A 22,618-nucleotide genomic window follows, 5' to 3' on the forward strand; every position below is an offset into this window, starting at 1 on the left:
TAAGGGTTAAACACATAACTATTATCCTGCACTGGAGCCACAATCTTTGCAGACCCATTTCAGAACACATCCTGGACGCGATCTAATATACAGCGTAGTTCTCGGCGCAAGTGAGGGAACCCGCGCCGCCCGTAGTTTCACCTTGCACATCGGGTATTACATATACCCTGCCGGCAGTTTCTAAAGTGCCGTAAGTCGGATAAACTAGCGATGTCCAGAAATGAGCGTAACTACAAATTTCTGGAGTCGCCAGTGACTTACGGCACTTTAGAAACTGCCTGCGCCTAAAAAAACTAACTAAAATATTAAATCTCCCGTAACTGTCTAACCTGCCTCCCAAAATTAAGCCCGACACGCATACCTCTATATCCGCAATCCCCCCTCTCACTCCTATTAATAAATGTATTAACCCCTAGACTGACAATCCCCCACAACGCAATAAGCCTAATTATTAACCCCTAAACCACCATAGCCCACACCGCAATAAACCTATCCTAGTATTAACCCCTAAACCACAGCTCCCGGAGCCCACCGAAACCTACATTATATGTATTAACCCCTAAACCGCCACTCCCGGACCCTGCCGCACCTAAATAAAGTGTTTAACCCCTACACCGCCGCTCCCGGACCCTGCTGCCACCTACATTAAATATATTAACCCCTAATCTGACCCCCCCTACACCGCCGCCACCTACATTAAATATAGTAACCCCTAATCTGACCCCCTACACCGCCGCCACCTACATTAAATATAGTAACCCCTAATCTGACCCCCCTACACCGCCACCACCTACATTAAATATAGTAACACCTAATCTGACCCCCCTACACCGCCGCCACCTACATTAAATTTATTAACCTCTAATCTGACCCCCCTACACCACCACCGCCGCCACCTACATTAAATATAGTAACCTCTAATCTGACCCCCCTACACCGCCGACACCTACATTAAATTTATTAACCCCTAATCCAGTGACGTGCGGTGACGTCAGAGGCTGGTGAGGCAGTGTCTAGGATACGCCTTCATTCTTTAGATATCCTTTGTTGAAGAAATAGCAATGCACATGGTGAGCCAATCACATGAGGTATCTATGTGCAGCCACCAATCCGCAGCTACTGAGCATATTTAGATATGATTTTCAACAAAGGATTTCAAAAGAATGAAGAAAATTAGATAATAGATAAAAGTGAATTGGAAAGTTATTTAAAATTGCATGCTCTTTCTACGGCGGAGTAGGGGGGGTCAGATTAGGTGTTACTATATTTAATGTAGGTGGCGGTGGTGTAGGGGGTTCAGATTAGGGGTTAATAAATTTAATGTAGGTGGCGGCGGTGTAGGGGGGTCAGATTAGGGGTTAATAAATTTAATGTAGGTTGCGGCGGTGTAGGGGGGTCAGATTAGGGGTTAATAAATTTAATGTAGGTGGCGGCGGGGTCCGGGAGTGGCGGTTTAGGGGTTAATACATATAATGTAGGTGGCGGTGGGCTCCAGGAGCGGCGGTTTAGGGGTTAATACACTTTATTAGGTATTGCGGTGGGGGATTGTGGTTGACAGGTAGATAGACATTGCGCATGCGTTAGGTGTTAGGTTTTTTTTTTGCAGGCATTTTAGGGAGTTACGGTGCTCCCATACTCAGCGCAAGGCCTGCTACGGCTGCATTTTATGGCAAGGTGAAAATGGAGTAAGATTTCTCCATTTTCGCCACGTAAGGCCTTGCGCTGGATATTGGATACCAAATTGCGCGTCTTTTATATGTTAGTCTATGGGTAAAAAACTACGTCCGACGGGTGAAATATACATGCAGCATTTATATGCGGCACTGTATATAGGATACCAAAACCGCGCAAAAACCGTCGTCGCCGGCTTTTGCGGGCGACGCTGCATATCGGATGGGGCCCTCTGTAGTTAGCAATCAGGAACAGCAGTTGCATGTAGCCACCAATTACTGGTGTTTTTATGCCTGGAAGCTGTAAAGCTAGGATCAGTAATGCCCAAACTTTACATACTCATATTAAAACATGTAATTTTATATCAGAATGTACCTTTAAAGGGATATTAAACGCAATTTTTTTCTTTCATGATTCAGATAGCACATGGAAAGCACGCACCACCCAAGGTACTGAAACAAAAATGGTCCGGCTCCTAAGCTTACATTCCCGTTTTTTAAATAAAGATACAAAGAGTAAATTAGAAAGTTACTTAAAAATGCACGTGTTGTCTGAATCATGAAAGAAAAAAATGTGCGTGTCATATCACTTTAAGTTGGGAAACTAAAATTAATAAGTTTAAATATATATATATAGTTAACACATAACACATAGGCACAATTTCTTCTTTATCTGTAGCAAATACCAGGGAGCTCAACAGTCAAAACATTATAGTCCCCTTGAAGACTGCACTCACTGGATGTCATAAAATGTAGCATTTATTAAATATCTTTAAAAATAAAATCCTATAACGTTTCGGTACTGACTAGTACAAATGATACACCATACAATACGTTATTACATCATGTTTTGAGTGAAAAAGAGGGGGAGGTACGTCATGTGCTTGTGAGTTTGCTGGCTGAACACCATCTGAATGGTGCTTATGTCATTTAGAGATAATGTCTAGCAAAAACAAGTATATTGCAACATTATATATATTTATATATTTTAACACATAGTACAGCAAAATTAATAATTAATAATTAATAATATGACCACCAGTTTCTCACAACAGTTCAGATTACTCTTTTAAATAGTACTAGTTTAGTTTAAATTAGAAAGTACCAAATATAGACCATTTTCAAAGTATTGTTTATTTATTAGGAATAATACTAATATTTCTATGTTTGAGAATTACGGAAAATATAAATTGCTTTTCCCTTATTCTTGGCACTCCATAATAGTTTATTTTAGTTTCTGCAATGACTAAAACTGCTATAAAGGTTTAGAAATCTCAGCCGTAATGTATGTGCTTAATATAGCTCATAAAAAGGAGTACAGAGAGGCAGAACAGCCAAAGAACAAGATGTTATAGGAGTGGAGCCAGGATAAAATGAATCTATATTCATATTTTAGCATTGCTACTAAGAAAATATTAGGTTAAAGGGAGAGTGCCCTTGTTGCTACAAAACCTGAAGGCCAATTACTGTTTATAGGGCCTGACTATGTATAGATAATCTTATGTATGTCTATCAGTATAAGTGCAAGTGTGTCTATATGTGTATGTACCCCAAGCCCGTATTGGCCTACCAGGATACCAAAAGATTTCCCGGTGGGCTGCAGCAGTTGGGGGTGGGAAGCTTCAATTTAAATGGGTGAATAATGGATGCAATTGGGTTGTAGGGTGCCTATATAACCACAATCTGGCACTAATATAATATTTGAACAACCAATAGGATTTCAGTTGCTCTCATCCTATTTACAAAGGTAAATTGCAAAATTTACGTTTTTAATTGCGTGCTATATCTGAATAATGAAAGTTTAATTTTTTACTTTACTGTCCCTTTAATATAATTTTCTTTAATGTACATTTTATCTATTAAAATTTATTTATGTTTGCAAATGTACAGCTATTAGTTATCAAGCTGACTTTGTACAACCCATAGGTCTAATTTGTCTTCTGATCTGAATGAGCAAGTGCATATCTAATTTTTACGGATACCAATGCATTAAAAACATAATACCCTGGTTCACTCAGCATAAATTTGTACCTGAAGCTGTCAGTTTTTTCTTTTTTTAACCCCTTAAGGTTTGGGCATTTCAGACAAAAACTTCCCCAAAAGACCACAGCATTTTTAGCATTTTTGCCATCACTACATTTAAACAGAAATAAAGCCTTTTTATATATTTACCTATCAAAACTATATTTTTTTTTAGTACACAAAGTATTGATTTAGGCCCACTTTGGTATATTTCATGCGACCATTTCACCACCAAATGCGATGGGCCCCCCACCTGTCTCCCTCCTTAGCCTCCCACCCACCAACGATCGGCACCACTGCTGTCCGAGGCAGTTAGGGCCACAGAGTGGCCCTTGCTGCATCAGTAACTCTGCAACTCTATTTCTGCAGTGTTCCACTCGTGGGTCATGCAGAAATAGCGCCATCCCGCCTTTTTTTAGTGAGATTGCGGCAGAGAAAAGCCCAGAACTGCAGAGTTGTACAGAGTACGATACTGGTCCTTAAGGGCTTAACGACCAACGTTGTACAGGGTACGGTGCTGGTCCTTAAGGGGTTAATGATTTCAAAGTGTTTACAATTAATATGAAGAGTCACTATTTGAATTAACAGCTCTTTAAATTAGAAAATGAATCTAGTGAAATCTAGTTAAACATAAAAAAACTAAATATTAGAAACAGGGGTACCGCAAGATTTTAGGATCTTTACAAAAGCAAAAAATACAGTCAAAGGGAATTAAACCACAACAGCAATTCTGTATTGATGGTTGCTGCCTAATATATTTGAAAACATTTTTTCCATTTAACCATTAATATAAATTCATGACATATGCAATGCATTATTTCATATCATATTCAGTAATTTTAAATCTACAAACACTTCTTGTAATCATAAACATTTAAATGATTATTTATAATTTGTTTACAAGTTAAATAGTTAAAAAGTGTGATTTAAAATTTGATTACACCGTTCACTTCAATGATCCTGTAAACAATACAGCTGGAAACAGGGGGCGCCCTAAGTCAAATTGACAAATAACAATGAATCAAGTAATCTAAATCTGCAATACAGGGACTATATGTGTGTGGTAACAATAATGATACTAAGATTAATATGAAAATACTCAGTAACAATAGCAGTGGGAAAAAAGGAAAATAATTACAAAGTGGTTAAATAGTTCTTTACATGGAAAAATATTCCCAAAACGTGATGTGTTCAGGCCCAGGCAGCTCTCTGTGGAGGGATATATGATCCAAATCCTGAAATCAGCAAAGATAGCGCGCTCCTGTGTTCGTTAAAGCTGTTGGCGGGAACGCACTACATTGAAGTAAAAAAAAAAAAGGGTTGTGATTGAAAAACAACCCTGTGACGTGGATTTAAAAAAAAATGCTGCACCTGAATAGAGGGTCTTGAGAATAAGAACAGAGGACTTTATAGAGCACCTGTACAAACATTATTTTAAAGGGACATAAAACCCAACAATTTTCTTTCATGATTCAGATAAAACATACAAATTTAAACTATTCACGTCTATTACCAAATTGTCTTTGTTTTCTTGTTATCCTTTGTTGAAAGCATAGCTGTAAGCTCAGAAGTGTGCAGGTTTCTGCAGCACTATATAGCAGCAGTTTTGCAGCAATGTTGTACATTAGCAAGGCCACTAGATGGCAGCACTATTGCCTGTCATGTAGAGCCTCAGACGTGCATGTTACCTAGCTAGTTATCTCTTCTACAAAGAATAACATGAGAACAAAGCAAATTTGATAATAGAAGTAAATTGGAAACTTTTTTTAAATTGTATTCTCTATCTGAATAATAAAAAAATATTTAATGTCCCTTTAACATGGTGAAGTGGTCCTTTTATTACTCTGAACAAGGGTAAAAACAATAAAATCTACTAATGTTCTAAAGTAAGTGTTTTTGTGGTCACACGTCATGTACAGTGCAGGGCATGCAGGTAGATCTGAAGGAGGTAATAAGAGCGTGCAATTCTTGTAGATATGGTTGTACAAGGCAATTACTCAGATACATATTTCTAAGAATATTAAGATTGATCAATTAACAAACTTTCAGCTAGATTACGAGTTTTGCGTTAGAGGCTATGCGGTGCTCACAAGCAGTTTTCTCTCATCGCTCACTTACCTGCAGCGCTGGTATTACGAGTTTTTACAAACCCGGCGTTAAAAAACAAGAAGTGAGCATTGAACAAAATTTTGCTTATTACCGCACTCCAATACAAGCACTGCTTAAGTCAGCGGTGAGCTGGTCGTACGTGCTTGTGCACGATTTCCCCATAGGAATCAACGGGGAGAGCTGGCTGAGAAAAAGTCTAAAACCTGCAAAAAAAGCTGCGTAAAGCTCCTTAACGCAGCCCCATTGATTCCTATGGGGAAATAAAATGTATATCTACACCTAACACCCTAACATGAACCCTGAGTCTAAACACCCCTAATCTAACACTTATTAACCCCTAATCTGCAGTCCCCGACATCGCCGACACCTACATTATATTTATTAACCCCTAATCTGCCGCTCCGTACACCGCCGCCACCTACATTATACTTATGAACCCCTAATCTGCTGCCCCCAACATCGCCAACACCTACATTATATTTATTAACCCCTAATCTGCCACCCCCAATGTCGCCGCCACTATAATAAACATATTAACCCCTAAACTGCCGCACTCCCGCCTCGCAAACATTAGTTAAATATTATTAACCCCTAATCTGCCGTCCCTAACATCGCCGCCACCTACCTACACTTATTAATCCCTAATCTGCCGCCCCCAACGTCGCCGCCACTATACTAAATTTAATAACCCCTAAACCTAAGTCTAACCCTAACCCTATCACCCCCTAACTTAAATATAATTTAAATAAATCTAAATAAAATTACTATCATTAACTAAATTATTCCTATTCAAAACTAAATACTTACCTATAAAATAAACCCTATTTACTAACTACCCAGCTAAAATAAATACATATTTACCTGTAAAATAAAACCTAACCTAAGTTACAATAACACCTAACCTAACCCTACAATTAAATAAATTTACTAAATGAAATACAATTACCTAAATTAAATTAAATTAGCTAAAGTACAAAAAAAAAACTAAATTACAGAAAATAATAAACAAATTACAGATATTTAAACTAATTACACCTAATCTAATAGCCCTATCAAAATAAAAAAGCCCTCCCCAAAATATAAAAAAACCCTAGCCTAAACTAAACTACCAATAGCCCTTAAAAGGGCCTTTTGTGGGGCATTGCCCCAAAGTAATCAGCTCTTTAACCTGTAAAAAAAAATACAAACAAACCCCCCAACAGTAAAACCCACCACCCACACAACTCACCCCCCAAATAAAATACTATCTAAAAAAACCTAAGCTCCCCATTACCCTGAAAAGGGCATTTGGATGGGCATTGCCCTTATAAGGGCAGTTAGCTAGCTCTTTTGCAGGCCCAAACCCTAACCTAAAAATAAAACCCACCCAATACACCCTTAAAAAAACCTAACACTAACCCCCTGAAGATCAACTTACTGTTCTGAAGACCGGACATCCATTCTCAAGGAAGCGGCAGAAGTCTTCATCCAACCGGGCCGAAGCCCTCAACGAAGCCGGGAGAAGTTTTCATCCAAGCCGGGTGAAGTGGTCCTACAGATGGGCAGAAGTCTTCATCCAGACGGCATCTTCTATCTTCATCCATCCGACGCGGAGCAGGTCCATCTTCAAGACATCCGACGCGGAGCATCCTCTTCAAACGAAGTCTTCTTACTGAATGACGATTCCTTTAAGTGACGTCATCCAAGATGACGTCCCTTAGATTCCGATTGGCTGATAGAATTCTATCAGCCAATCAGAATTAAGGTAGAAAAAAATCCTATTGGCTGATGCAATCAGCCAATAGGATTGAAGTTCAATCCTATTGGCTGATCCAATCAGCCAATAGGATTGAGCTCGCATTCTATTGGCTGTTCCAATCAGCCAATAGAATGCGAGCTCAATCCTATTGGCTAATTGTATCAGCCAATAGGATTGAACTTCAATCCTATTGGCTGATTGCATCAGCCAATAGGATTTTTTCTACCTTAATTCCGATTTGCTGATAGAATTCTATCAATCAATTGGAATCTAAGGGACGCCATCTTGGATAACAACACTTAAAGGAACCTTCATTCATCGAGTAGTCGTCGGATGAAGAGGATCATCCGCGTCGGATGTCTTGAAGATGGACCCGCTCCGCGTCGGATGGCTGAAGATACAAGATGCTGTCTGGATGAAGACTTCTGCCCGTCTGGAGGATGACTTCGCCCAGCTTGGATAAAGACTTCTCCCGGCTTCGTTGAGGACTTCGGCCCCGTTGGATGAAGACTTCTGCCGCTTCCTTGAGGATGGATATCTGGTCTTCAGAACAGTAAGTCGATCTTCAGGGGGTTAGTGTTAGGTTTTTTTAAGGGTGTATTGGGTGGGTTTTATTTTTAGGTTAGGGTTTGGGACTTCAAAAGAGCTAGCTAACTGCCCTTATAAGGGCAATGCCCATCCAAATGCCCTTTTCAGGGCAATGGGGAGCTTAGGTTTTTTTAGATAGTATTTTATTTGGGGGGTTGGTTGTGTGGGTGGTGGGTTTTACTGTTGGGGGGTTGTTTGTATTTTTTTTTACAGTAAAAGAGCTGATTACTTTGGGGCAATGCCCCGCAAAAGGCTCTTTTAAGGGCTATTGGTAGTTTAGTTTAGGCTAGGGGGTTTTTTATTTTGGGGGGGGCTTTTTTTATTTTGATATGGCTATAAGATTAGGTGTAATTAGTTTAAATATCTGTAATTTGTTTATTAATTTCTGTAATTTAGTGGGGGTTTTTTGTACTTTAGCTAATTTAATTTAGGTAATTGCATTTAATTTAGTAAATTTATTTAATTGTAGGGTTAGATTAGGCGTTATTGTAACTTAGGTTAGGTTTTATTTTATAGGTAAATTTGTATTTATTTAAGCAAGGTAGTTAGTAAATAGTAAATAGTTAATAACTATTTAGTAACCATTCTACCTAGTTAAAATAAATACAAACTTGCCTGTAAAATAAAAATAAACCCTAAGCTAGCTACAATGTAACTATTAGTTATATTGTAGCTAGCTTAGGGTTTATTTTATAGGTAAGTATTTAGTTTTAAATAGGAATAATTTAGTTAATGAAAGTAATTTTATTTAGATTTATTTAAATTATATTTAAGTTAGGGGGTGTTAGGGTAAGGGTAAGACTTAGGTTTAGGGGTTAATAAATTTAGTATAGTGGCAGCGACGTTGGGGGAGGCAGATTAGGGGTTAATAAGTGTAGGTAGGTGGCGGTGATGTTAGGGATGGCAGATTAGGGGTTAATAATATTTAACTAATGTTTGCGAGGCGGGAGTGCGGCGGTTTAGGGGTTAATATGTTTATTATAGCGGCGGCGACGTTGGGGACGGCAGATTAGGGGTTAATAAGTGTAGGTAGGTTGCGGCGACATTGGGGCGGCAGATTAGTGGTAAATAAATATAATGTAGGTCTCGGCGATGGTGGGGGCAGCAGATTAGGGGTTCAAAAATATAATGTAGGTGGCGGTGTCCGGAGCGGCAGATTAGGGGTTAAAAATGTAATTTTAGTGTTTGCGATGCAGGAGGGCCTCGTTTTAGGGGTTAATAGGTAGTTTATGGGTGTTAGTGTACTTTTTAGCACTTTCGTTATGAGTTTTATGCTACAGCATTGTACCATAAAACTCTTAACTACTGACTTTTAAATGCATTAGGAATCTTGACAGGGTAGGGTGTACCACTCACTTTTTGGCCTCCCAGGACAGACTCATAATACCGGCGCTATGGAAGTCCCATAGAAAAAAGGCTTTACGAAGTTTACGAAAGTCGTTTTATGGTAAGGCCAAAGAAGTGTGCGGTGCCCCTAAACCTTCAAGACTTGTAATAGCAGCGGTAGTGAAAAAGCAGTGTTAGGAGTCAGGACCTGTTAATGCTGCTTTTTCAGCCTAATGCACAACTCGTAATCTAGCCGTTTGCTTGCACCATTATCTGCTTTGCTGGTTTTCTTTTCTAATTTGATTGGATTTCTGGTAATGTTCTTTTGTTGTTGACAGGTGGAAAAGACTCTGATTGGCTGCCCAAAGGAAATGATTTTGAAGTTACAACAGAATCTGCAACCCCTCCAAAAGATGGTACAAGTTCTGTATTATTTTTATGATCACAAGTTTATAATGTTAGAAATATATGCTGCTGGTTGCAACAAATCAAGGATCAGAGGTATCATTGGTTCAGTAGGGAAATAAATACATTTCACTTCTTTTGTACAAACACTAATGAACCAATGAAGTTAATTTTATGAATAACTGCAGAATATTAATTTGGTTTAATTTACCATAACTTCAAATTTTAATTTACTTTAAATTTATAATTTAATGAAAAAAGAAACAAGATTGCAATAATTTTTTTATTATTTATTTTGCTTTCATTTGTTTTAAAAATTGTGGTTGTCCCACACTCCCTAAAGCAGAGCTTTCCAAACTTTTTATGTTGGTGACACACTTTTTAGACCTACATCATTTTGCGACACAGTAATTCAGTTGTACTAGCAAACAGGAGGTTAAACTAACTTGTTTTAAGAGATAAGGACACAAACATAAATTATATAATAATGAAATGTATTTACAAGTAACAGTATGTATGTGCAAGAATTAAAAAAAAGTTTAATAACACCAATAGTTAATTACTATTTTAATGGGATGTATGAGAAGACACTTGCATTTGATCATCAAGCATTTTTAAGCTTCCACTTCCTATCCATATATCAAGAGCATGAGCAGCAATGCACTACTGGGAGCTAGCTGCGAAAAAACCCCACTGACTTCTTACTTCAGCTCAGGGTTTAAGCGGCTGCCCTCAGAACTCTGCGAATTCGACTGACTACTGCCCACGCTGCAAACACACTGCTGTCCCACTCACTGACTACACATGCAGTCACGAGCCAATGTGCTGCCAATGGGAATATTTTCAGTTCCCACTAAGCTTTGCCAATAGGTTAAGATGATCTGTGACCCACTAGGTATCAATCATGTGTCAACCACGTGTTATGCGTAGCAGGCAGGTGGAAAGTCGGAAACTAAAATTTTTTTAAAAAGAATTTTAAATTAAAAAAAAATTGTGCTGAAGCAGGGACACACCTACACATTGCCGCCGACACACTAATGTGTCACGACACACAGTTTGGAAAGCACTGCCCTAAAGGAATCTAAAAGCAAATTCTGTACCTAAGTGTGCTGCAAAATGCTAAAAATGACCTGAACCAGCTACATATCTTATCTCCCTTGATTGTAGCTAATTAGGGGAACTGTAATTGAGTTTGTGCCCTTCTCTGAGCAATCCTGAGTAAAGCAATAAATATAACTCATGAATGTGTGATGCAAAATTGTTTCATTTTTGTTAATTGACAAATTTATCAGGATTTCAGTTTTAAAGTTAACATCTGATTAAAAACTTTGAGATTGTACTTCTAGTAACTAATGTATAACTGACCCTAACTTACCTTGGCAGAGGAGTTAACATAAGATAATAGGCTTTTAAAGCAGGGAGACCATAGTAGTGCCTCTTACTTTAAGGAACATAGAACACGTTACATTTTTTTCCATGTTTAAACTTTTTTTTACTACTAAAGGGACAGATTTCGAATGGAGCACAAACATTTGCACATGCGCGATATTGGGTTTTCGAGTTTGCGCAGGTTAAATTGCGCTGGTTTAAAGTAAATGTGATCACTTGAGCACAATTCAAGTTAACGCTCGTCAGGTTAGTGCAGCCTCAGAGCTGTGGTTAACTGTTTTGCTCTCATACGCCTAGATTTAGAGTTCTGCGTTAGCCGTCAAAACAAGCGTTAGAGGCTCCTAACACTGGTTTTTACCGCCCGCTGGTATTTAGAGTCAGTCATTAAAGGGTCTAACGCTCACTTTCCAGCCGCGACTTTTCCATACCGCAGATCCCCCTACGCCATTTGGGTATCCTATCTTTTCAATGGGATCTTCCTAACGCCGGTATTTAGAGTCTTGGCTGAAGTGAGCGTTAGAAATCTAACGACAAGACTCCAGCCGCAGAAAAAAGTCAGGAGTTAAGAGCTTTCTGGGCTAACGCCGGTTCATAAAGCTCTTAACTTCTGTGCTCTAAAGTACACTAACACCCATAAACTACCTATGTACCCCTAAACCGAGGTCCCCCCCACATCGCCGCCACTCTATTAAATTTTTTTAACCCCTAATCTGCCGACCGCACAGCGCCACCACTTACGTTATCCTTATGTACCCCTAATCTGCTGCCCCTAACACCACCGACCCCTATATTATATTTATTAACCCCTAATCTGCCGCCCCCAACGTCGCCACCACCTACCTACAATTATTAACCCCTAATCTGCCGACCGGACCTCACCGCTACTCTAATAAAGTTATTAACCCCTAATCCGCCTCAATAACCCTATAATAAATAGTATTAACCCCTAATCTGCCCTCCCTAACATCACCAACACCTAACTTCAAATATTAACCCCTAATCTGCCGACCGGACCTCGCCGCTACTCTATTAAATGCATTAACCCCTAAAGCTAAGTCTAACCCTAACACCCCCCTAAGTTAAATATAATTTTTATCTAACGAAATAAATTCAATCTTATTAAATAAATTAATCCTATTTAAAGCTAAATACTTACCTGTAAAATAAATTCTAATATAGCTACAATATAAATTATAATTATATTTTAGCTATTTTAGGATTAATATTTATTTTACAGGCAACTTTGTATTTGTTTAACCAGGTACAATAGCTAATAAATAGTTAATAACTATTTAATAGCTACCTAGTTAAAATAATTACAAAATTACCTGTAAAATAAATCCTAACCTAAGTTACAATTAAACCTAACACTACACTATCAATAAATTAATTAAATACAATACCTACAAATAAATACAATTAAATAAACTAACTAAAGTACAAAAAATAAAAAAAGAACTAAGTTACAAAAAATAAAAAAATATTTACAAACATTAGAAAAATATTACAACAATTTTAAGCTAATTACACCTACTCTAAGCCCCCTAATAAAATAACAAAGCCCCATAAAATAAAAAATGCCCTACCCTATTCTAAAATTAAAATAGAAAAGCTCTTTTACCTTACCAGCCCTTAAAAGGGCCTTTTGCGGGGCATGCCCCAAAGAAAACAGCTCTTTTGCCAAAAAAAAAAACATACAATACCCCCCCCCCAATATTACAACCCACCACCCACATACCCCTAATCTAACCCAAACCCCCCTTAAATAAACCTAACACTAAGCCCCTGAAGATCTTCCTACCTTATCTTCACCACGCCGGGTTTCACCGATCGGTCCAGGCTCCGATGTCTTGATCCAAGCCCAAGCGGGGGCTGAAGACGTCCATCCTCCGGCTGAAGTCTTGATCCAAGCCCAAGCGGGGGCTGAAGACGTCCATCCTCTGGCTGAAGTCTTGATCCAAGCGGCGGCTAAAGAAGTCCATCATCGGGCAGAAGTCTTCATCCTATCCGGGCAGAAGAGGAGATCCGGACCGGTAGACATCTTCATCCAAGCGGCATCTGCTATGTTCTTCCATCCGACGACGAGCGGCTCCATCTTCAAGACCTCCGGCGCGGATCCATCCTCTTCTTCCAACGACTAGACGACGAATGAAGGTTCCTTTAAGGGACGTCATCCAAGATGGCATTCCCTCGAATTCCGATTGGCTGATAGGATTCTATCAGCCAATCGAAATTAAGGTAGGAAAATTCTGATTGGCTGAAGGAATCAGCCAATCAGATTGAAGTTCAATACGATTGGCTGATCCAATCAGCCAATCGGATTGAACTTGAATCTGATTGGCTGATTCAATCAGCCAATCAGATTTTTCCTACCTTAATTCCGATTGGCTGATAGAATCCTATCAGCCAATCGGAATTCGAGGGACGCCATCTTGGATGATGTCCCTTAAAGGAACCTTCATTCGTCGTCTAGTCGTCGGAAGAAGAGGATGGATCCGAGCCGGAGGTCTTGAAGATGGAGCCGCTCGTCATCGGATGGAAGAACATAGCAGATGCCGCTTGGATGAAGATGTCTACCGGTCCGGATCTCCTCTTCTGCCCGGATAGGATGAAGACTTCTGCCCGATGATGGACTTCTTTAGCCGCCGCTTGGATAAAGACTTCAGCCGGAGGATGGACGTCTTCAGCCCCCGCTTGGGCTTGGATCAAGACTTCAGCCGGAGGATGGACGTCTTCAGCCCCCGCTTGGGCTTGGATAAAGACATCGGAGCCTGGACCGATTGGTGATACCCGGCGTGGTGAAGATAAGGTAGGAAGATCTTCAGGGGCTTAGTGTTAGGCTTAGTGTTAGGTTTATTTAAGGGGGGTTTGGGTTAGATTAGGGGTATGTGGGTGGTGGGTTGTAATGTTGGGGGGGGTATTGTATGTTTTTTTTTCCAGGCAAAAGAGCTGTTTTCTTTGGGGCATGCCCCGCAAAAGGCCCTTTTAAGGGCTGGTAAGGTAAAAGAGCTTTTCTATTTTTATTTTAGAATAGGGTAGGGCATTTTTTATTTTGGGGGGCTTTGTTATTTTATTAGGGGGCTTAGAGTAGGTGTAATTAGCTTAAAATTGTTATTTTTCTAATGTTTGTAAATATTTTTTTATTTTTTGTAACTTAGTTCTTTTTATATTTTTTGTACTTTAGTTAGTTTAGTTTATTTAATTGTATTTATTTGTAGGTATTGTATTTAATTAATTTATTGATAGTGTAGTGTTAGGTTTAATTGTAACTTAGGTTAGGATTTATTTTACAGGTAATTTTGTAAATATTTTAACTAGGTAGCTATTAAATAGTTATTAACTATTTATTACCTATTGTACCTGGTTAAAATAAATACAAAGTTGTCTGTAAAGTAAATATTAATCCTAAAATAGCTACAATATAATTTATATTGTAGCTATATTAGGATTTATTTTACAGGTAAGTATTTAGCATTAAATAGGAATAATTTATTTAATAAGAGTTAATTTATTTAGTTAGATTTAAATTATATTTAATTTAGGGGGGTGTTAGGGTTAGGGTTAGATTTAGCTTTAGGGGTTAATCCATTTATTAGATTAGCGGCGAGGTCCGGTCGGCAGATTAGGGGTTAATAATTGTAGGTAGGTGGAGGCGACGTTGGGGGCGGCAGATTAGGGGTTAATAAATATAATATAGGGGTCGGCGGTGTTAGGGGCAGCAGATTAGGGGTTCATAGGGATAATGTAGGTTGCAGCGGTGTACGGAGCGGCAGATTAGGGGTTAATTGTATAATGCAGGTGTCAGCGATAGCGGGGGCGGCAGATTAGGGGTTAATAAGTGTAAGGTTAGGGGTGTTTAGACTCGGGGTACATGTTAGGGTGTTAGGTGCAGACTTAGGGAGTGTTTCCCCATAGGAAACAATGGGGCTGCGTTAGGAGCTGAACGCTGCTTTTTTGCAGGTGTTAGGTTTTTTTTCAGCTCAAACTGCCCCATTGTTTCCTATGGGGGAATCGTGCACGAGCACGTTTTTGAAGCTGGCCGCGTCCGTAAGCACCGCTGGTATTGAGAGTTGTAGTGGCGGTAAATTATGCTCTACGCTCCCTTTTTGGAGCCTAACGCAGTCCTTCTGTGAACTCTAAATACCAGCGGTATTTAAAAGGTGCAGGGAAAAAAAAGCACGCGTAGCTAACGCACCCCTTTGGCCGCAGAACTCTAAATCTAGCCGATAGTTTCTCTGGCAACTCCATGCAGACCATGGGCTGTAGCGGATCATGTATGCTGTCGGCATTTATCAATGCACAAGCTTTTCTGGGGAAATGCTTGTGCAATGCCGACCTCTGCACATTCGCGGCCAATCGGCCGCTAGCAGGGGATGTCAATCATCCCGATCATATCTGACTGCTGCTTCTTAAAGGGACATAAAACAGGTTGAGATCTGTGCATATTCTAAAAGGGCTAAATAATTAAAAATAGTTTGCATAAAAAATGTTTAAAAATTGCTGTCAAGCAAAATGAATTACATAGCTATGCTGCCTGGAGCAGCCAACTCCACCCACCCTTAGTGTTTAGACACAGGCATTGTATTTCAACTGAGTTCACAGCTTCTAGGCAATCTCCAGCAGATAATCCCTATGCATTTTTGCATTCTACCAAAGCAACAATAGATATAGATACAGCCATAGAAGGAAATGTGTGTGTGGGGAGTTAGAGATTTACAATTCAGAAACTAAAAAGAAAGGGTTAATGGTGAGGCATTGTAATATAAATTTGCAGGTAAAGTAATTAAAGTACATAGTATTATATTTTGTCTCTATCCCAACTTGTTTTATGTCCATTTAACTTAAGTTTCAGGCAGACCTGAAACTTTGGGGGTAGATTGCAGAATCCGCTGCTTGATAAATCTACCCCCATGGCTCTCCCAGTAGGAGGAAACCCCAAACATTTAAGCAAATCCTTCAGCAACAACTGACTTTAATCTGGGTTAAATCAGAATCACTTTAATTGATGGCAGATGTATACTATTTACCTAAAGGCATTATATAGAATGTGATTGGTGAACACATCTAGAGCCCCCATTATGTGCAGACTTATGCAAGTGTTGTCAGGGTGTTGCATTTTTTTTTACTATTATTATTATTGTTATTTAAAAGTTTCCTAATAACTAACTAACTCTTGTTATTTCTGTCTTTTAAAAACAACTTTGATTTTTTAAGGGTCTGTATAATTTTATATCCACTGTACACACATATTTAGGGATAGATAGAGACACACACACACAGTTAGGGAAATACAGACACACACAGTCAGGGATAGACAGACACACACACACAGGCAGGGATAGAAAGACAGACACACAATGGTCCCAATATTTAAAACATCAACAGAATGACAAGAAACTGCCTGCTTGTTTTTTGTTTTTTCGTTTTTAAAAAGGGGGGGGGGGGGCTCACCCATGAAGTGCTTGCAAGTGATGATGTCTCTCCCATAGGAAATAATAGGGATTGTGACTTTTGCTTAAAGGGACACTGTACCCAAAAAAATTACTTCGTGATTCAGATTGAGCATGAAATTTTAAGCAACTTTCTAATTTACTCATATTATCACATTTTCTTCATTCTCTTGATATCTTTATTTGAAATGCAAGAATGTAAGTTTAGATGCCGGCCCATTTTTGTGAACAACCTGGGTTGTCCTTGCTGATTGGTGGATAAATTCATCCACCAATAAAAAAGTGCTGTCCAGAGTACTGAAACCAAAAAAAAGCTTAGATGCCTTCTTTTTCAAATAATGATAGCAAGAGAACGAAGAAAAATTGATAATAGGAGTAAATTAGAAAGTTGCTTAAAATTGCATGCTCTTTCTGAATTACAAAAGAAAAAATTTGGGTTCAGTGTCCCTTTAAAGTCCACCGACATCGCCAATTTTCGGCACTATCAGAAGGAGAGGGGGGGGGGCATTTGAAGTATTCCTAAACAGCACAGACAGTGCATTCACTGAAACCAAACACAATTTGTGTATAAGAACTCTTCAAATAATACCTGTGTAGTCTTACTGTAACTATACCTACACTACCTGCCTCACACTGGAAATTCTCTGCACTGAAATGGTGGTGAGACAAACATTGCTGAAACCCGCTACCCTTGGAATATATCGCACTACTGCCGATGTATCCCAAATGAAATGCAATTTGTAGGGCAGTGCCCTAAAGTGGTTTAGCTCTATACAAAAAAACAAATTAAAGATTGCCCTAAAATGGCTGGGCATTGCTCTTTTGAGATGGAAAAAATAAAACCCTATAAAAAATCCTATACTGAAAAAACCTAAGGAAAAAACACTAAAAACAAAAATCTCACCACAATAAATCTTAACTCTAAACCCCAAAGTTTCTACTCACCCAACTCTGACTCCTATGTGCTTAGTTCTGGTGGTGCTCCTCTTCTTTTTTTCATGGCGGCGGTCCTCGTCATCTTCATGGGGCCGGTCCTCTTGTAGCTTCATCTATGGCAGCACTCTTCCACCTGATGGGTCTTCCGTCTTCTTCCATACTATTCTCTTCCATCTGATCCTTCTTCATGCGGTCACCGCTGCACACTAAAGCTTGAATGCAAGGCACCCACTTATTAAGGGGTAACCTTGCATTACATTTGGCTGATTTTCAAATCCAAACTCAAATCAGCCAATAGAAAAAGCTTTCATTCTATTGGCTGATTTGAATTTGGTTTTAATAATTAGACAATAGAAATGCAAGAGTACCCCTTTATAAGGGGGTACCTAGCATTCAAGCTTCAGTTTGCGGCAGTCACCGCATGAAGAAGGATCAGATGGAAGAAGACAGAAGACAGTAGATGCATCGAGTGGAAGAGCGCCGCCTTGGATAAAGCTACAAGAGGACAGCCGCCATAAAGATGAAGAGGACCACCCCGGAGGACCGCCACCATGAAGAAAGAAGAGCACCACCAGAGCTGAGCACATAGGAGCTGGAGTCAAGTTGGATGAGTAGAAACTTTGGGGTTTAGAGTTAGGATTTTTAAGAATGGGCTTTTTTAAGAATAGGGCTTTTATTTTTTACAATCTCAAAAGAGCTAAATTGCTTTAGGACAATGCCCTACCAAATGCCCTTCTAAGGGCAATCTTTTTTTAGGATAGGTTTCTGTTTAGTTTTAGTTTAGGCATAACTGTTTTTTTCTTTTATTCTTGCTAGTGTATTTTGTAAAGTTCTTATTTTTTATTTTCTGTAACTTAGGGGTGTTAGGGGGTTAAGTAGAGGAGGGGTGATTGCGGTGGGCTTGTGGCTTTGTAGGGGTTTAGGTTTTAATGGGTTAGGGGTGTTTGCGGTGGGATTCTGGTGGTGTAGGGGTTAAGTAGATTGGTTGTGTTTGTGGGGGTGTAGGCATTTACGGGTTAATAAGTTAAGGGGTGTTTGCAGTGGGGTTGTAGCGTTGTAGGGGTTAAGTGGAATAGGGGTGTTTGCGGTGAGCTTGTGGTGGTTAAGGGGTACATAGGTATATTAATTAGGTTCTGTGCTATATTTCAAAGGGATCCTTTACTATACATTGTCAATGCCGATGGCAATGCTGTTTGGAATATATCTCCAGCATCACCGCCCATTGGGATGTATAGTAAAACAACTCTCACCGATGCCACATGTTAACAATGATGTCGGCAGCTTGGATTATTTTGCCAGCTTCAAAATCATTATACAGAGCAGAGTGTATTATTACTATTGTTTACTTCTAAGTTACCTTTTGAGGCCCCAAAATAATTTTGCACCAGTGTCCCCTGTTGAATAGGTCCACTACTGTTCAATTTAGACTTATAAATATATATGTTTTGGCCCAATTAAGGGCCAAATTATGAATTTCGTGCTAACAATTACGCACAAGTGATATCGGGTTTATCGTGGCTGTGTGCACACCTCGGATGTAGGGCTCGTATTACAAGTTGAAAGAAAATGTGAACATGTGAGCGCAATCGCGATTTATGCTAGAATGATTACCGTGTCCCCAGAGCTCTGTTTCATAAAACAACAAAGTTGCAAAAAACACATAAAAAATACATTTAAAAGTGCATTTACACTTATAATAACACTATATAATAAACATTATTTAAAAAATAAAATTGCACAAAAAAGTTATAAGGGCTCAAAGATTTGAGATCTCAGGTGTTAGAAAAAAAATGCAGGCAAAAGGCTTTAACATTGTGATACAAACATATACATGTGTAAAGATGTATATGTTTATATGTGTGGGCATATGTATTTACAGATATTATATATACAGTATACAACAGAGTTGAGTACACCCCTGGGCAATATCACTTAAATATCAAATTATTAAAAATGGTATCACCTCTCAATAATTGTTTTATTTCTAAGCTGAGAAGTAGAGTATTTCCTATTATAAACAATCAAAAACAAATACTTTAGAATGATTATATTGAAAATATAGGCCCCAAAGTAGAAACTTAATGAATACACCTGTGGTCACTGAAACAAAATTGAGTACACCTATGATTTCCAATAAGCCTAATTGCATGAGCATACTTACCAGAACAGTTTAATTTTTTGACCAATGGGCTGTGTCTATCTGTAAGTTTGCATCATGTCTCCATATGGAAAAGAATTGCCAGAGGAATTGAAAAATCTGATTGTGAGACTTCACAAAGATGGAAAAGGATACAGGACGATTGGAGACCAACTAAATCAGTCAAAACGCAGTTTCAGCAGTAATCAGGAGGTATTGATCTATACACAGTGCCAAAAATCAGAGCTGCCATGGTTGTCCTCCTAAAATGATGCCACGAACAGCACGCTACTAGCACAATCTAGCTCTGAAAAACAGGCAAGTGCTTCAGATTTGCATCAAGGCAAGTGCTTCAGATTTGGCTCAGGGATTATCGATAGAAATTGGAGTTTCTGTGACAGCTCAAACAGTGGTAAGGACATTGCATAAAAAGCCTGATGAATACTGAGAGCACATTATTTGGTAAGATGGCCAAGACCAAGATACAATTTTTCGGCTTTGATGGGGTGCAGCATGTTTGGTGTGAAACCTGGTCAGGATTATTACAGTGAATGCATAGTCCCATCAGTGAATCATCGGGGTGGGACTGTGATGATATGGGGCTGCAAAAGGTGTTGGGGAGATGACATTTATAGATGGCACCATGAATGCCTGCAATATACCAAAATACTGGCTGACAAGATGACTCCCAGTCTCCAGAAGTTTGGCAGAGGACGAATATTCCAGCATTATAATGATCCAAAGCACACTGCCAAAATCACAAAGGAGTTTCTAAAGGAGAAACAAGTAGAAACTATGACCTGGCCAAGTATGTCACCTGACTTGAATCCAGTAGAACACATTTGGGATATTTTAAAGAGAATAGTAGAGCAGCACAACCCCTCCAGCAAAGAGCAGCTGAAAAAAATATCTCTAAAGAAGAATTTGTACGACACTGGTTTCCTCCATGCCAAGGAGGATTGAGTCTGTCATCAAAAATAAAGGTGGACATGCAAAATATGAAAAAAATATATATATTTGAATCTCAGTAATGAAAGGTGCACTGACTTTTGTTGCATTGATTTCCTGCTTTGTTGCCGATATTTTTAATATAGTAAATCTAAACTGTTAGTTTTTAATTTTACATAAGAGCAAATACCCTACTGTAAAACTTAGACATAATGCAGTAACTATTAGCTTATACAATTTTGAATCATTTGACATTTAAGTGATATTGGACTGGGGTGTATTCACTTCTGTTGTATACTGTAGATATAAATATATATTCAAAGTCCCACTGGGAACTGCACTCCGTGTCAACTGCTTTGCATCTGCCAGGGTGCATATGTCAGAAAATATCCAGAGATCCAAAAAAGACAGAACTCACTGGACATTTGAAAATAAAAATTAACTTTTAATAATCAAAAGGTTAAAAATTGGGGGTAGGCATGACGTTTCGATGCCGTACTGGCATCTTTATCAAATGTCCCAAATTTGAAGAGGTGGTGCTTCAGAGAAAGCAAATCACCTATGTGATGCCCCAAGGAAAGTGTGTTAGAACTGGCTGTACTGCCACAATTTATAGCCCCTCCTGTCAGTGATTGGAAATGTTTACAGCTTTTAGTATAACTTCTTCGTGCTGCAGCATGAGGCATCCACCAAGTACTCGTTGTAGCTGATTGGAGTGTTCAGATGTAAACATCGCAACTTGTTCCGGCGTGGAAGCCTCATGGCTAATTAGCATGTACATCACGGCAGTCACAACTCTCCGCCCCACAGGCATGCGTCACACGAATCGGATGTCTGTGTCGGTCATCAAGAGAGTGAATGTATACGCCCAATGGTGATGAGTTAGACGAAACTTAAGCCAATCAAGAGCCATCATTGTACCTAAGGCACTGGGAGTGTGAAACAGATACTTTACTCAAGGTCACTGCAAAGACGTTATTAGAGATCGAGCTCCACATATAGCGGAATGTTCCATTCTAAATATATCATCATTCCCTTTGCTATTGTACTGATACTGTAAATGTAGCTGGTAATTGTAGCTGTGTGAAACAGAGTGAGACTTTAGTCATAGGTGATACACACTTGAAATCCGATGAACCAATATTTTAGACATAAAATATATTGGCAATCCGTGCCCCACATAGAGCGGGTTCAGCCATTAGTCTGAGTAAGTCATCCTCATTGATGTACTGAATGGTTTATGTAGCTGGTAATTGTAGCTGTGTGAAACTGAGTGGTGGATGTCCAGCTGTACGTAGCGCAACGTCCAATATGAAATGGAAGGTTAGAAGTAATATGGATAGAAAAAGTGAAGAAAATTTTAAAATGCATATATATGCAGATATGTGAAAGTCACCCTGCTCCTGATTCGGAAAAAATACATAATTAAGACTGTACTTAGTATTACTGAAGAGAGCATCCACATTTTTTTCAGCCAATAAAAGGCCCAAAATCAAGTTTTATATTCAGTCCCTTCGGGGACACAGTATCCAGCATGTAAATCCATCTGGATTGTCTTTTTTTAATGCCTCTCTGATCGAGAATATATGGTTGGCCATCCTGTCCTTGAACGGGGTGGTCGTTTTTCCCAAATAAAACAAGGAACATGGACAAATCAGTATATAAATGACAAAAGTGCACGTAAGGCGATGTCGTATGGAATAACGTTAATTTTTATGCGGGTGTTGGAAAGAGTCCCTGATTTGCATAGAATTGCAGGTGACACATTCACCACATCAAAAACATCCTTTTCTTCTCGGTTGTAGCCATGAGTCCATCTGGTGACTACCCTTTGGGTCCGTTTTTACAAGCAGGTCCCTAATGTTTTTCGCTCACCTGTAGACCAGTCTTTCTGGTTTCT

At 39.1% G+C, this 22,618-nt stretch overlaps 1 protein-coding gene across 1 annotated transcript in view; it reads left to right on the forward strand.

The window, feature by feature from the left end:
* The window catches only part of SSC4D (scavenger receptor cysteine rich family member with 4 domains), a 210,066-nt gene that overhangs the window by 165,811 nt on the left and 21,637 nt on the right, over positions 1-22,618 (forward strand). Inside the window, exon 6 of the mRNA XM_053705411.1 lies at positions 9,792-9,869. Within this exon, the coding sequence (XP_053561386.1) occupies positions 9,792-9,869 (78 nt within the window). The remainder of the gene's footprint in view (positions 1-9,791; positions 9,870-22,618) is intronic.

The sequence above is a fragment of the Bombina bombina genome, chromosome 3 (genome assembly GCF_027579735.1).
Source record: "Bombina bombina isolate aBomBom1 chromosome 3, aBomBom1.pri, whole genome shotgun sequence".
Classification (NCBI taxonomy): Eukaryota; Metazoa; Chordata; class Amphibia; order Anura; family Bombinatoridae; genus Bombina; species Bombina bombina.